This window comes from Vipera ursinii (genome assembly GCF_947247035.1).
Source record: "Vipera ursinii genome assembly, chromosome: 2".
Classification (NCBI taxonomy): domain Eukaryota; kingdom Metazoa; phylum Chordata; class Lepidosauria; order Squamata; family Viperidae; genus Vipera; species Vipera ursinii.
The window spans coordinates 215,474,106-215,487,687 of NC_139513.1; the positions used below are offsets into that span (position 1 = coordinate 215,474,106).

Sequence of the window (13,582 nt, forward strand, 5' to 3'; positions counted from 1 at the left end):
TATTTCATTCAGGAATTCAGTTATGAGGTAATAAATGTACCTAGGTAAACTCATCTGCTAGAACTGGGGATAAGCGTATGGCAGTTCTTGTCTAAATGGGTTTCACTGTTGTTCTGGCCTTCAGTGTGTTGAGGTGTATGAACGTGGACCATTTCTGAAAATGATTTGCTCTCCTATTTCCAAAATATGTATGTGTTAAATTTCCAGAATAAGAACATAAGAGCTTGGCTGGATCAGGGTCCATTTAGTCCAGCATCATGTTTCCAACAGTGGCCAGACAGATGCTTCCTGGAAATCCATGAGCAAGACATGAAGGTAAAATTCTTACCTTTTGTGCTTGTTCTGGAGCTCTAGGAGTATTTCTTAATGCAGATTCTTTGCCAGCCCAGAACTAGTAAAGCCTGAGGCTTGTAGTAGTGGGATTTCCACTCTCTGTGAATATCATTTACTGTTAGTTCTTGAAATAGTTTACATTGCCATGAAATAAATTCTGACTTCAAGCCCATTCCATCTATTCTTCTAGCATTGTTTTTTTAATTATCTTGTTAAAAATATCCTTGTTAACTCCAGCACTTTCTTGCTAACATTGCCCCCGTTCCCCAAATCATGTTTCTTAGTTTTCCTTGTTATATTTGAATCCAGGTTAAATTTACAGTGAATGAGCTTTGTAAGTTAAAGTTGTGTTTTGGTTTAGTTACTGAACTTGAATTTTTATGAGATATTAATGTTCTTGGAACTCTTATTAGGATTATGAGATGTGATTAATAGTATAAAAATATAATAGCACAGTTTTTATTCAGGAGCAATTGTATTACATGAGCAGAGTTTGAAACTTCATCAATTATTATGTTCAATGAACAAATACATAAAATTAAATATATTCACAATATCCAAAACTATTTATACATTTGAATAATAAAGAATCTTATGTATGTATAAAATAACTGTGTGGTTTTTTAAAAAAAAACTTATAAAATTGCATATATATTTTAAAATAAGTAATATTCCAGAAAAAAATTCTGGATTTAACAGTTAACCAGCCAGCCTTTCCTTATGCTTACAAAAAATGTATGTGAAAGAACTCTTAAGTGCTTTGAGAGCAAAGAGCTTAAGAAACATGATGCTATTGGAGAGTACAGAGTTTGTCATAAAAATGTCTTGTATATAGTAGATCTATCTGTTTGGCAATTAAACTGCTTTCAAATCCAGATTTCTAGAAAATTTTGATTTAAAAAATGTGAAATCTGTTTGTCTATTGTATCTGTGGGGCCAAGTTAATAATTTATTCAACAAAAACTAAAGAGGCATGCTTATTCTATATGCTGTACAAATATCTAAGAGACTAAAACAATGGAAGCAACTTACTAGGCCAAGTCAATGGTTTGCACAATCAAGTGAATTCAGAGGCTTCCTTGGACATTTTTATTGAACTTCTTGGATATATTGTGAGATATCAAATAATATATATGTTTCTTTATTGAATTTATACAGGAATTGAAAGACAAAGGAACCAACATTAGAATCTTTAATTCTAATTGTGGCATGCTTCAAGTGCTATGGCCACCTATATGTGCTACTTAAGAAACTATTATTGAGTATTGTTGTAATTGCATTAGAATTCCTAGTATTTTTGTGCTAACTATGATATTAATTTCATAAAATTAGCCATTTCCAAAAATGGAAATTCCTCAAAAAAAGATAGCATGCCATGTTTCTGACCATCTTCCAACAAAAACAAGAAGCCATTTTTGGCAATTTGAATTTATTTAGCCTTAGAATTATTGTTCAAACTATAAATTCAAACTTTTCTTTCTTTTTCCCTCTCAGTGTGCAAAGATCCACCGTACAAAGTTGAAGAATCTGGGTATGCTGGGTTTATTTTGCCAATAGAGGTTTACTTCAAGAACAAGGTTCGTATTGCTGTGCTTTCAATTTCTCTACACATACCTATTGAGTTCTTTAGATTTCCCCTTTATATGACCAATGGCTAGAGATAGCTCCATAAATGTCAGTGTAAAATCTAGTGATAAAATTTAATTTGTCATAGATTTCACAAATCCTTTTCAGTCCTTGAAATATGCTTGGAAAATCCAAATGAACTGTCTGCCGATGGAATGGCATCAACCCAAGAAGCAGATTCTCTATCTTCCTTGCAGCCTGTTGCCATTCTTTCAAAATATATAGTGAGTTTTGAGATGCTGCCTAACATATTCAAGAACAGATGGAGAAGTTTTGTTGTTGAAAAATCCACTAATGCAACATTAGATGCTATCCAATAGCTAAGGAAATTGAATTCATTATAGACACTGTTGCAGTCTTAATGGAAGTGATTAACTTTCATAATATATTTTGAATACTGATATTTATAATTGAATAAGATTATCATATAGATGAGTTCAAACCTTTAACACGCTGCTTTTTAAGATATGATAATTTAATTTTTATAGTAAAATTATCTCTCTGTTAGTTGCTCTGAATAAATGCTTTAAGTTCTTAACTTTTATTTCAGAAGAAACAAATTACCTGCTTATATAGTGTCAATAAACCAAGAGATACACAGAAACATATGACCCATGACACCTAGAAAACTAGTTAGGATATTTTAGTTAGCTTCATTAATCTCATTTTTATACAGGGTATTTTAAATTTATTTAAGATTAAAATGTAAAAGCTGGATTTGGTTATTTTCAATAGTGTATTGAATGTTTACACTTTATCTTTAATGAAATCATTTACTTACTTTACTTAGCTTACCTATCTTTCCCTTCTTTTGAAAGGAAAGTTGCTTACTTCTATAAGTTTCCATCATAAGAAACACCTTTCTAGGTGGTAGGTGGTAAAAATCTACAGTGGAATGGTCTAGACTTTTAAAGACTTTTTAAAGGGTTCCATGACATCAGTACGTAAATATTTTAAAAATTCTCAGTTTTAATGTGTACTGCAGTAAATAGTGATAGATATAATCCACGTAAACCAAAAAGTTTTGGATCAGTCATTTTTTTTTAAGAATGTAAGGAGTCCTGAGACCAAAATGTTTGAGAACATTGTGAAATGTTTCTGAATGATCTGCAGTGGGAAGTGTAAATAGTTTTCCAATTTTAATTGATTCATACTTGCCCACTGCAGGACTGTTAAACACATATCACAGTTATTTTGTGAGTTTTTTTGATTTCAGGAAGTGTTCTTTAAGGATGTATAGAGGACTATATTGGAAAGGAGGGAAAAGCAAAGTCTTTTGGTCAAACTGCCTTCTGCTCATGTGGTGTTGGTTTTCTTCTGAAATGGAAAATGAATTTGTAAGATGAGAGACAGACATTGTATTTTGGAAGAATAAGACAGTTAGATAATGCTTTGTTAAGGAGGAAGGCTGCTCAATGTGGTATTTAAGAATGTAAAAAAAAAATAGTACAGTTTAGAGGAAATTGAGGATTTGAAGTTACATCTACCATCTGTTGTTTTGGCCAAGCTACTACATTTTACCCTAAATAAATTTCAGTCACTGGAAAATAATGGATGTCACTAGAAATAAAAATGAGTTTAGTTTTTTAATTCAGCTCTATTGTTTGAAAATAAGCTTTCTAAGGTAGTGTTGTGACTTTTAATATTTCATTAGATGAATTAAAATCAAATCATACCCAGTAGCCATCCCTAAAATAACTGGCTTTGGTCAAGAGATATTCTCTGAAAAATCTAAATATTTTGAGTATCTAGAAATTTCTTAAAACACCCAAACGTCTGACTTTCTAGGGTAAGAATATTATTTTCTTCCAAGAAACTGGAATATATGTTCTACTTTTATAAATAGAATGGAAAGAATTACTTTTGAGAAACAGTCTAAATTCCCACTATATCTATATAAACATTAAATGGCAATATATTATTCATAAATCTTTCAGTACTGGTTACTGGAAAATGAGAGTGGAAAACTCAGCTCTTATGGCATGCTTATGCTTCCTATGAAGCTTTTGGCTGAGCATTGAAATAAGAAAACACTAGACTACATGAATCCTAGTTCTGATTCATTATGTAATCCAGGTCCACATATTATTATTTTACCCTTTAACAAAGCTGTTGGCCATTCTGAACTGTACAGAGTACTCATGATTAGCTGTTACCTATGCGATGCACATAAAGTCCAGAAACAGAGTATTTCTGTGGAGTTTGCCAAATTGATTTCAAATATATTTTGTTCATGTTAGGTCCTATTCATGTTGATTTCTATGGGAGATAGAAAAGATAAGTCCTTTTGTTGGTAACAGTGAACTTAAAATATTATATTCCATATTAAATTATATGTTACTCATACTTTAGATTTTGCTTTGAAAATAAGAGTTCTTTTATGACTGTCACTTTCAACTCATGTTTCTTGGCAGTCTGAATTTAGCCAGGCTCGGGTATAAAAAAACCTCAAAGTCCTGCTGAATATGGATTTGCTTCTGGATGAAGTCTTCTTTGTATAGCAGTTGATCTCTTCTGGCTTTCTAGGAATTTCTATGCTATATATACTCTGTGTGTGTGTGTGAGTGTGTGTGTGTCAAGCAATGATAGTATAGCTTGTATAACAAATCATTTCCATCCTGAAACAGCTGAGCTATAATTAAACTTTTTACAATATATGTAATAAAACCTTTCATAGACACAGAGGAAGAATTTTCACTGAGATGCTCTAGTGGACATCAGTTTAAAGTCATTTAGGCACACAGAGTTTTGTACACATTTCTTCTTACTTTAACATTTGGGAATTAAATACATTTTGATTCAAGGCTGCCATTTTCTGCAAATTTCAACTTAATCTACTGGAAATTACTTCTGAGCAAATATGGTTAAGCTTATGATGCAAATCAGTGTTATATATTTGGGCTCCAATCAGCATTGCTGACTAAATTCTAATTTAGTAATTGGCTGCCAGATAATTTTTGTCTAATTTACACTAAAATTTATTTTATTTTTTGTCTAATTTAGTTTAGGCACTGACTACCAGATAATTCTGGCAAATCACTATCTTTTAGCCTTGATTCTTTGTTTTTAAAATGGAGGAAATAGATTTTTATACTATTACCGTACTTTAAATTTATATGTGATCGTAAAAATTTCCATTTCAGTTTAATTTGCCTGTTTCCAACTTGAGACTCAGATAATATCATCAAGCACTAGTTGAAAGTATTAGTGCTGCTACTAATAAAGAAAAAAAAAACATTTGACCAGCTACATGGTTGTCATCTTAATAACTGCAATAATCTATAGGAAAAAAAGAACTAAAACAAGGCCTTATATGTTTTAAGGCCTTATACATCATAATTAGCACCTTGTTTTTTTTTGTTTTTTTTTGGGATAATCAGTGCCAACTTGGCAAAAAAGAGTGATATGCTTCTGGTAGGCATCTGTACAATATGTAACATCCTCTTGAAGTTTAATGCAATAATTCCACAGTGTAAAAGAATGTTGAAGAAATTCTGTGTGAGTGACTGACACAAAATCAACTGTAATTTTGGAAGTTTGATTTCATCAGAATCAAAATAGCCTTTTCTTTCTCAATAATTTAAAAATCTCAATTTTTAGTGAGTCCCAGGTCATAACTGAATCTGGGAAGTCCCAAACCTAAATGTCTATTCAGTTTTTAAAAATTAATTACCACAATATTTTATGAATAAATGAATGTAATCTATATAATTGGCATAAAAGCCAGCATGTTCTATAATGTCAGGTTTTTTCCCCCCAGTTTTGTCTGATTGTGTTCTAATCTGTAGGAAGAACCGAAGAAAGTCCGCTTTGACTATGATCTATTCCTGCACCTGGAAGGACACCCACCTGTAAACCATCTTCGCTGTGAAAAGCTTACTTTCAACAACCCAACAGAGGAGTTCAGAAGAAAGCTGCTTAAAGCTGGCGGGGTGAGTTTATGTATAAAAACAAACAGCAAACCATGAAGTAGATTCTAAGCACAGTAAAAGTTGTTTTCCCTCCCCCCACCCCCAGTAGCAATTTTTTTAAGTTGAAAAGCAGCTTTTTTTTTTTGCTCAGAAATTCCTGATCACATAAAATTAGTACAAGATGAAGCCAGTGACACCAAATAAAACTGAAATAGTAGCAGAGATGCAGATATTTTATACTAGGAAAAACCAATATTGCAAAAAAAGACTAGTGTCTCTGTTCCCTAGGTTGCTAGGGAACCTAATTTTCAACGTTCGGGTGATTGAATACACATGTGAAAGAAAAAGTAGTAGTTTACCACTTCATTAAGAACCTTTATAGGGAGTCAAGTTGGGAGTTAAATATGGACTGCTTTAAAGGTATATTCAAATTAATATTTCTTCCATTTTTCTTGTGTTTAAATTACATACTAATTGAAATAGTAAGGTTGGGTCTATAAAAATATATTTGCTTCTTTGAGGAAAAAAGGAATTGTTTTTGTTAAAAAATTCAAACCTCGTTCACTTTAGAATGCCAAATTCAGTGTTAATAATTTTTATGTGGCTTCCCTCACCCCTAAAAATCCTTTGAAAGATTACTTTATATCTTACTGTTTGCTGTGCTTAATACATTAAAGAATTTCCTCCAACAGAGTAATTTTGGGATGGGGTTTGCATCTGTTATTGAAAATTTCTGCAAAATATAAAATGAAATTTACATTCTGCCTCTTAAGTATGTGTACTTAGGTTAATAACTTATCATTGCAGACATAGCCACATTTGTTTAAAGTGTAATTTCATTTGAATTCATAGTTCTCAGCTTAAGTTTTGAATGTAATTTAATGAAGCATACAGGATATTTCATTCATATAAAATACTTGGCATCTTATAAACACACACACACACAAACATACACACACACACACACACAGAGAGAGAGAGAGAGAGAGAGAGAGCAAGAAATTCATATTCTTACCCAGAATAACCTGCAGTTCTCATGGTACCTACATAATTTGTTAGGGAAAAAAGAATGATAAGCATTGGCCAGCAAAGGCTAAATATTTCTCATTTAAATTCATAAATATATACAATTGTTTGAACCACATTTTACTATGCAAGTCAAAATCAGATTTGTAAATAAGCAAGATAACCATATATAAGAAAGATGACCATAATTTGACCAATTATTTTATTTTGTTACTGAGCATTCACAAAAATAAACTTGGAATAAGCCATGAAACCGCAAACAAATCTTAGAAACACACACATCCTATTCATATATCATGCTAAAGTGAAAAAGCCAAATCACATGATATGTGTTCTCAGTCGGCTTTTTGTTTTATAAGCCAAAAAGAGCAGCAGTATCTGGATTGCCAAAGAATGATTATAAATCTTTAGAAAAATTCTTCACATGACCATTAAAATTTTGTTATTTATACATGTCTGTGAATCACATTGACCAGGGCAAGGATAATCTGGCTATGATATCTGCCACCATTGATTTCCAGGGTTGATGTGGCTGGTTGGGTGGGTATCTCTTTCTTCCATCATTGCTCCATTTGCATCTTTCCCAAAACTGTGAGCTCTGTGGAAGAGAACAATAATGTCAAGACAGTCTCCTTTTTATTGCTCTTAATCTATAAAGATATAGAAGAAAAGACCAGATACAAAACTGAGAACAAACATAGATTAAGGAAAAATAAAAAGTTATATATTGAAAGAAATATTGTATGAAACGAAAAGCTCCAAGTTCAGTCTTAAACAACAATTAAACATTGACCGATATAGCATAAAGAAATATCTGTTTAACCTTGTAAGGGGTGAAGAATTATTGAATTTGTTTATGCTTGCTGTAGTAAAGGTTGGAAATATTTTTCTTCCTTCCTTCCTTCCTTCCTTCCTTCCTTCCTTCCTTCCTTCCTTCCTTCCTTCCTTCCTTCCTTCCTCTTCTTTTTTTTTCTTTCCTCAAATTTAGATACCCATATCATTCTCAGAATGGGCAATTCGTAGCTAATTATATCATGGCTTATATTCTTTTTCTTTCTTATTTTCTGCATTTTTTATTCCTTTCCATTCTTGTTTCTTTCTCTAAGTTTAGTTTATGTTTGTTTTTACTACTGTGTTCTGAATAATATTCTTACATTAAAAACATTAAGTAGAGTAAAATAAATTGGACTTCCCTAATACTACAAGAAAAGGGACGCGGTGGCTCAGTGGGTTAGGATGCTGAGCTTGTCGATCAGAAGGTTGGCAGTTTGGCAGGTCAAATCCCGAGTGCCGCGTAACAGAGTGAGCGCCTGTTACTCGTCCCAGCTTCTGCCAACCTAGCAGTTCGAAAGCACGTAAAAATGCAAGTAGAAAAATAGGGACCACTACGGTGGGAAGGTAACAGCGTTCCGTGCGCCTTTGGCGTCTAGTCATGCCGGCCACATGACCATGGAGAAGTCCTCGGACAAGCGCTGGCTCTTCGGCTTTGAAACGGAGATGAGCACCGGCCCCTAGAGTCGGAAACGACTAGCACGCATGTGCGGGGGAACCTTTACCTTTACCTTTAATACTACAAGACCAGTCCATATGTGCAGTATGTTCATATGAAAACATGATTTCATCCAGGGTTTTACATCAGGTATACTAAAATCTTTCTATGAAAGTAAAATAATAATATTGGCTGTAGCCCATGGATGATAAATCCAAAGTTCTTCATACTTAACCTCCAAATGTTCAGAATATATTATGTTTTAATACCACCCTGAGACTAGAGACAGCCCTCATGAAAGTAGAGGCTAGAGTATGGGTGACCATACTCAACTACTGGCTCACATTAACCCTTTCTCCCTTTAACTTCACCTCACTAACTATGAGTAATGATTTTCAGTCCACATGGAAAAAGACAGTCCAACTAAAAATCTTATCCTTGGACTTCTCTCCAGATCAACATGGGATACGATTTGGCCAAAGCACTCATTAAACAACATATAGCATACACAGAGCACCAGTTGGACTTAGCTATGTCTCCAACTTTTATTGCTAATGAACCCAACCCAACAGGTATTCTCCCTCCCCCCCCGACCCCCGGCATATTTAACTTGAAGTACCAAATTGCTGGAGGGCCTTGTCCCAATACAGGAAGGCCCCCTACCTGGCGAGACAGTTTACCTGTAACTATGAACATGCAGAAACAACAGAACATGTGCTTGTACTATAGAGATATTTGTCCTAGCCTCGTCTCATCATTATTATCCAAGGAGCACAGGACAATTTTACTTCTCTCTGCTGCTTTCAGACACCAGCCCTGCTATAAAATACAGTGTTGCCAGGTTCTGCACGGCAGCACTTAAAATCCATCAGAAGATAACCTGTGGTATAAACTAGTTTTAATGAGCACCTGGCTCATTGTTCCAGAATGATTTGTATTGTAATAGATTTAAATTGCCATAATTCTCTATGCCCATCTATTATTCCTGTCCCTTTTTTATGTCTTTTTTTAAAGATCCCTTTTAGATTTTTTATGTTTTTTAAAGCTTTTTACTGTATTTTTTTTAATCCTGATGTACCTTTTACGCTTTTAAATCCTTTGTACTTCACTCTCCTTATTCCGGTCTTTGACCATAATAAAGTTTTGATTGATATGTTTTACTGCTTATTTCTGTTTCCAATATAACAACTAATTATTTACCTGGAACTGTAGTTTTTCATCTGGTCATTTATGAATTCAGACAACTTTCCCTCTGAGGGAACTTGGTTTCAAATGAACTCTGGGCTGTCTAGGTTGGTCTTCAGAATCTAAGGGATTCAACAGATGGTGCATCTGACTTCATTGTATACATAACATGAACACTCCAAAGACAGATAGCATAGGTGCATAACCCATGTAAAATATATGTATTGCCTAAATGTGGTGAGAAAATAGATGAATTTAAGCTCTTCGGGTTTTTTCTGATACTTGAAAAAAAAATGGGACAGAAAGCATTGGTGTCCACAGAAAACTGATTATGTGAAAATGAATACATGCTTGCAGTGATGTTATAATGTAGATCTTACCAATTGTGAACTTGCAACTCTGTACCTGACTTAAATATATAAGTCATGAGTTTTGGACAACCAAAACTTGTTCTCTTTAAGCCTTTCATATAAATCAGGGGTCTTCAAACTTGGCTCTTTTATGACTTTTGTCTTCAACTCCCAGAATTCCTCAGCCAGTGTGCTTGGCTGAGGAATTCTGGGAGTTGAAGTCCATAAGTCATAACAGGGCCAAGTTTGAAGACCCTTGATATAAATGCCCTTACCAAACAGTCCTATTTATCTTTTTTTTTCTTGCCTATTTTGGCCTGCTCCACTATGGTTAAGTATTGGTATGAAAGTGGGAGGAATGTCCCAGTTTTGAGAGGATTTAAGGATGAAAATAGAGTATCCCATTTCTCCTTAAAATTCAGATAAATCCACACATACGGATACAAATAAATTCTGCTCCTTCTGATAACATCACCAGAACGCTTGAACTTCTGCAGCTTTTTGAAAGGTTGGGAGACTAATTGCAATCCCTAACTCTTCAAACATTGCTACCTTTGGTGTAAAGGAATCAGGCCTCCAGGATGAATTCATCAGGCTTATAATTTTTATTCATGCCATTTCTTTCTACAGTATATTAATTTTTATGAGCTTCTAAAGCCACTGTTGAAGATATTTTTATTGCTTCAATCTGTCATTTCAATACTGGCGACAGGCATGTGACATTAATAAAATAGTTGTCAATTACATACAGCCCACAGAAGAAATCATAATTGTCAGTTTATCTAAGATATTTAATTGTCTACCTCCAAGATCCTCACTTTGTATTCCAGCTTATTTTATAAATGTTTCTAATATTTTTATTACTTTATCAATGTAGATCATGGTTATGTCAGATGGAACATCAGTTGCTTCAGGGCAAAGTCTTCATCTCCCTAATCTTCCTACTAATTCCCTGTCTTTTTCTGAAGTGAAGAAAAAATCATCTCATGGGCCAAAGGTAAGAGGTTGCCTATGGTTAGAAATTGGAATATGTTCTGAGTAGCTGTTTTGAATGTTGAATGATCAATAAGCCAAGAATTAATTGGCTACATGCTTCAAACTTTTCAGCAAATCTACAACAATTTAAAAAAAGACTTGTAATCTGAATATTTAGAATTAGTTACATACGTTTGCTCCTGAAAATTTTACAACTAAATGTATGCATTGCCCTTATTTTATTTATTTTGCCTATTCAGATTTAAATATACTTGATACAATTACCCGCTTTTTGTCCTGACATCTGAATTCTAAAGTTGACACAGCCTGCTGAGAAACAAATTAGTAGAAATGAAACATGTATTTATTAGGGATATAAACCTATTGTAAATTTCGTCAGCAAATCACATGTTATATTGGGACTATATTCTCTTTATCCTTTGCATTCACCAGTCCCCAAATCTGGTCTGGATTTTCCACATGTTTTGGTAGCAAGTAAGAGGAATGCAAAGGAATTTCCCACTCTCCCAGTAGAATTAATTCATTCCTATGTTGCCATGGTTCAGTTTTTTTTTTTTTTATTGAAAAGTTTTACAATACAATTTTCCATTAAAAACCCCCATCCCCCCCGACCCTCCCCTCCCCAGCTCCCCCCTCCCTCTTCCCTCCCTTGCCTCCCCCCTTCCCCCCTCCCTCTTCCCTCCCCGTACCTCCCCCCCACCCTCCTCCCCCCCCCGGACTTCCCAGAGCTAAATACAAGGTATATATATATAAAAACAATCATAAGCAACCATATACTAACAACCATAAATTCTAAAATCCATCACCCTCTAACTTGTATAAGAACAAACAAAACTTAACATTATTAAATATATATAAAAAAGAAAATTGGAAAAGAAAAGAAAAAACACGAAAGAAGACTTATTCAAATGCTAGATAAAACTTCTTAACCCTATACTTATTCTGGATAAACTCAATCCACTTTCTCCATTCCATAATATAACGTTCTTGCGAGTGATCTTTCAAATAAGCCGATATCTTCGCCATCTCTGCCAGGTCGGAAACCTTTAAAGTCCATTCTTCTATGGTCGGCAGCTCCTCTTTCTTCCAATATTGTCCTATCAAAAGTCTTGCTGCCGTAATTAAATTCAGCATCAACTTAGAGTCCACCACTGTAGCATCAACAATTATTCCCAACAAAAAAAATTGCGGACAAAACTTTATCCTTCTTTTAAAAATCTTCTGTATATTCCACCAGATTTTAATCCAAAAGGCCTTAACCTTTTTACATGTCCACCATATGTGAAAATATGTTGCATCTTCAGCCCCGCACCTCCAACACTTAGGCTGATAATTCGGGTACATACTTGCAAGTTTTTTAGGATCTAAATGCCATCTATAAAACATCTTATAAAAATACATATTTGGTTCAGTTTTAGGCCATACCCAAATATGTATTAACCAAAGGATGTTTAAATGTTCAAAACTGTGTGCTGGTGAATTAAATGAAGTTACCACAGATTTAAAAGTCTTTTCAACTTAAAAGTTTACGTTGACACCTAGATAAAGCCTACAGAATCTTTTAGTATTCGAGCAAATGTAACAACATCCTACCACAAATACAAATGATTTTAATTGAGGCAGGGGAGCAGTAATTCAGTTCAAACATTCAAAATAATGACAAATACAGTTTAAATGGAGTTCAAATGCAAGTGATACTTTGGTGTCTCAGGAAAATAGGGAGCAGGATTTGTTTGGGAAAGAAATGGCAGGGAGTTAAAAGATTTGCAAACTAATATACAGTTGTGGAATGAATCTTTAAAAGTGTTGGGAAAAGAGGGATCTTAGATAAACTGTGACTGTTTGCCTCCTGCTGTTAAATAGTCTTTCACAGGAAAAAAGGACCACAAAATCCAATGTGAAAGTAGGGAATGGCACCAATTTGGAGAGAAAAATCTGCTCTAGAAATAGAAACTTTTTCTATCACCTCCTTCATGCAAAGGTACAACAGTTTAGACCTTTGGAATAAGGGGTAGCTAAGTCAGTATGGGGGGTGCAATAGCTCCACAGTTAAAGACATTGGGCTTGTCAGCTGGAAGGCTTGACAGCCTGAGTTCAAGACTCGAGTGCCACATGAGCTGCCGTTACTTGCCCCAGCTCCTGCCCACCTAGCAGTTTGAAAGCATGCAAATGCAAGCAAATAAATAGGTACCACTTTAGTGGGAAGGTAACAGCGTTCCATGCCCCTCGGCATATAGTCATGCAGGTCACACGACCACAGAAATGTCTTCAGACAACGCTGGCTCCCTTGGTTAAGAAATGGAGATGAGCACCGCCCCCTAGAGTCAGAGTAACAGAGATGAGCACCGTCCCCTACAGCAGAAGTCCCCAACCTTTTGGGCACCAAAGACCGGTTCCGTGGAGAGAGGTTTTTTTTCGCGGACTGGAGAGTGTGTGGTTTTGTGTGCTGCCTGCATCCCACAGATGGGCCTTTGCTTGTTTGTGCAGACTGGTTGCTGGCATGCCGCGGCCAGGTACTGGTCCATGGACCGGGGGTTGGGGACCCCTGCCCTAGAGTCAGAGAAACAGAGATGAGCACCGCCTCCTAGAGTAAGACTCAACTGCAAGGGAAACCTCTACTTTAAGGCTGTATGAGAGGAAAATATTGATGTGTAGTCTCCAAGAAT

The 13,582-nt window shown here is 34.8% G+C and overlaps 1 protein-coding gene across 1 annotated transcript in view; it reads left to right on the forward strand.

Moving 5' to 3' along the window:
- MLLT3 (MLLT3 super elongation complex subunit) overlaps positions 1-13,582 on the forward strand; it is a 127,433-nt gene that overhangs the window by 73,841 nt on the left and 40,010 nt on the right. Inside the window, exons 3-5 of the mRNA XM_083353100.1 lie at positions 1,828-1,910; positions 5,748-5,891; positions 10,798-10,917. Of these exons, the coding sequence (XP_083209226.1) occupies positions 1,828-1,910; positions 5,748-5,891; positions 10,798-10,917 (347 nt within the window). The remainder of the gene's footprint in view (positions 1-1,827; positions 1,911-5,747; positions 5,892-10,797; positions 10,918-13,582) is intronic.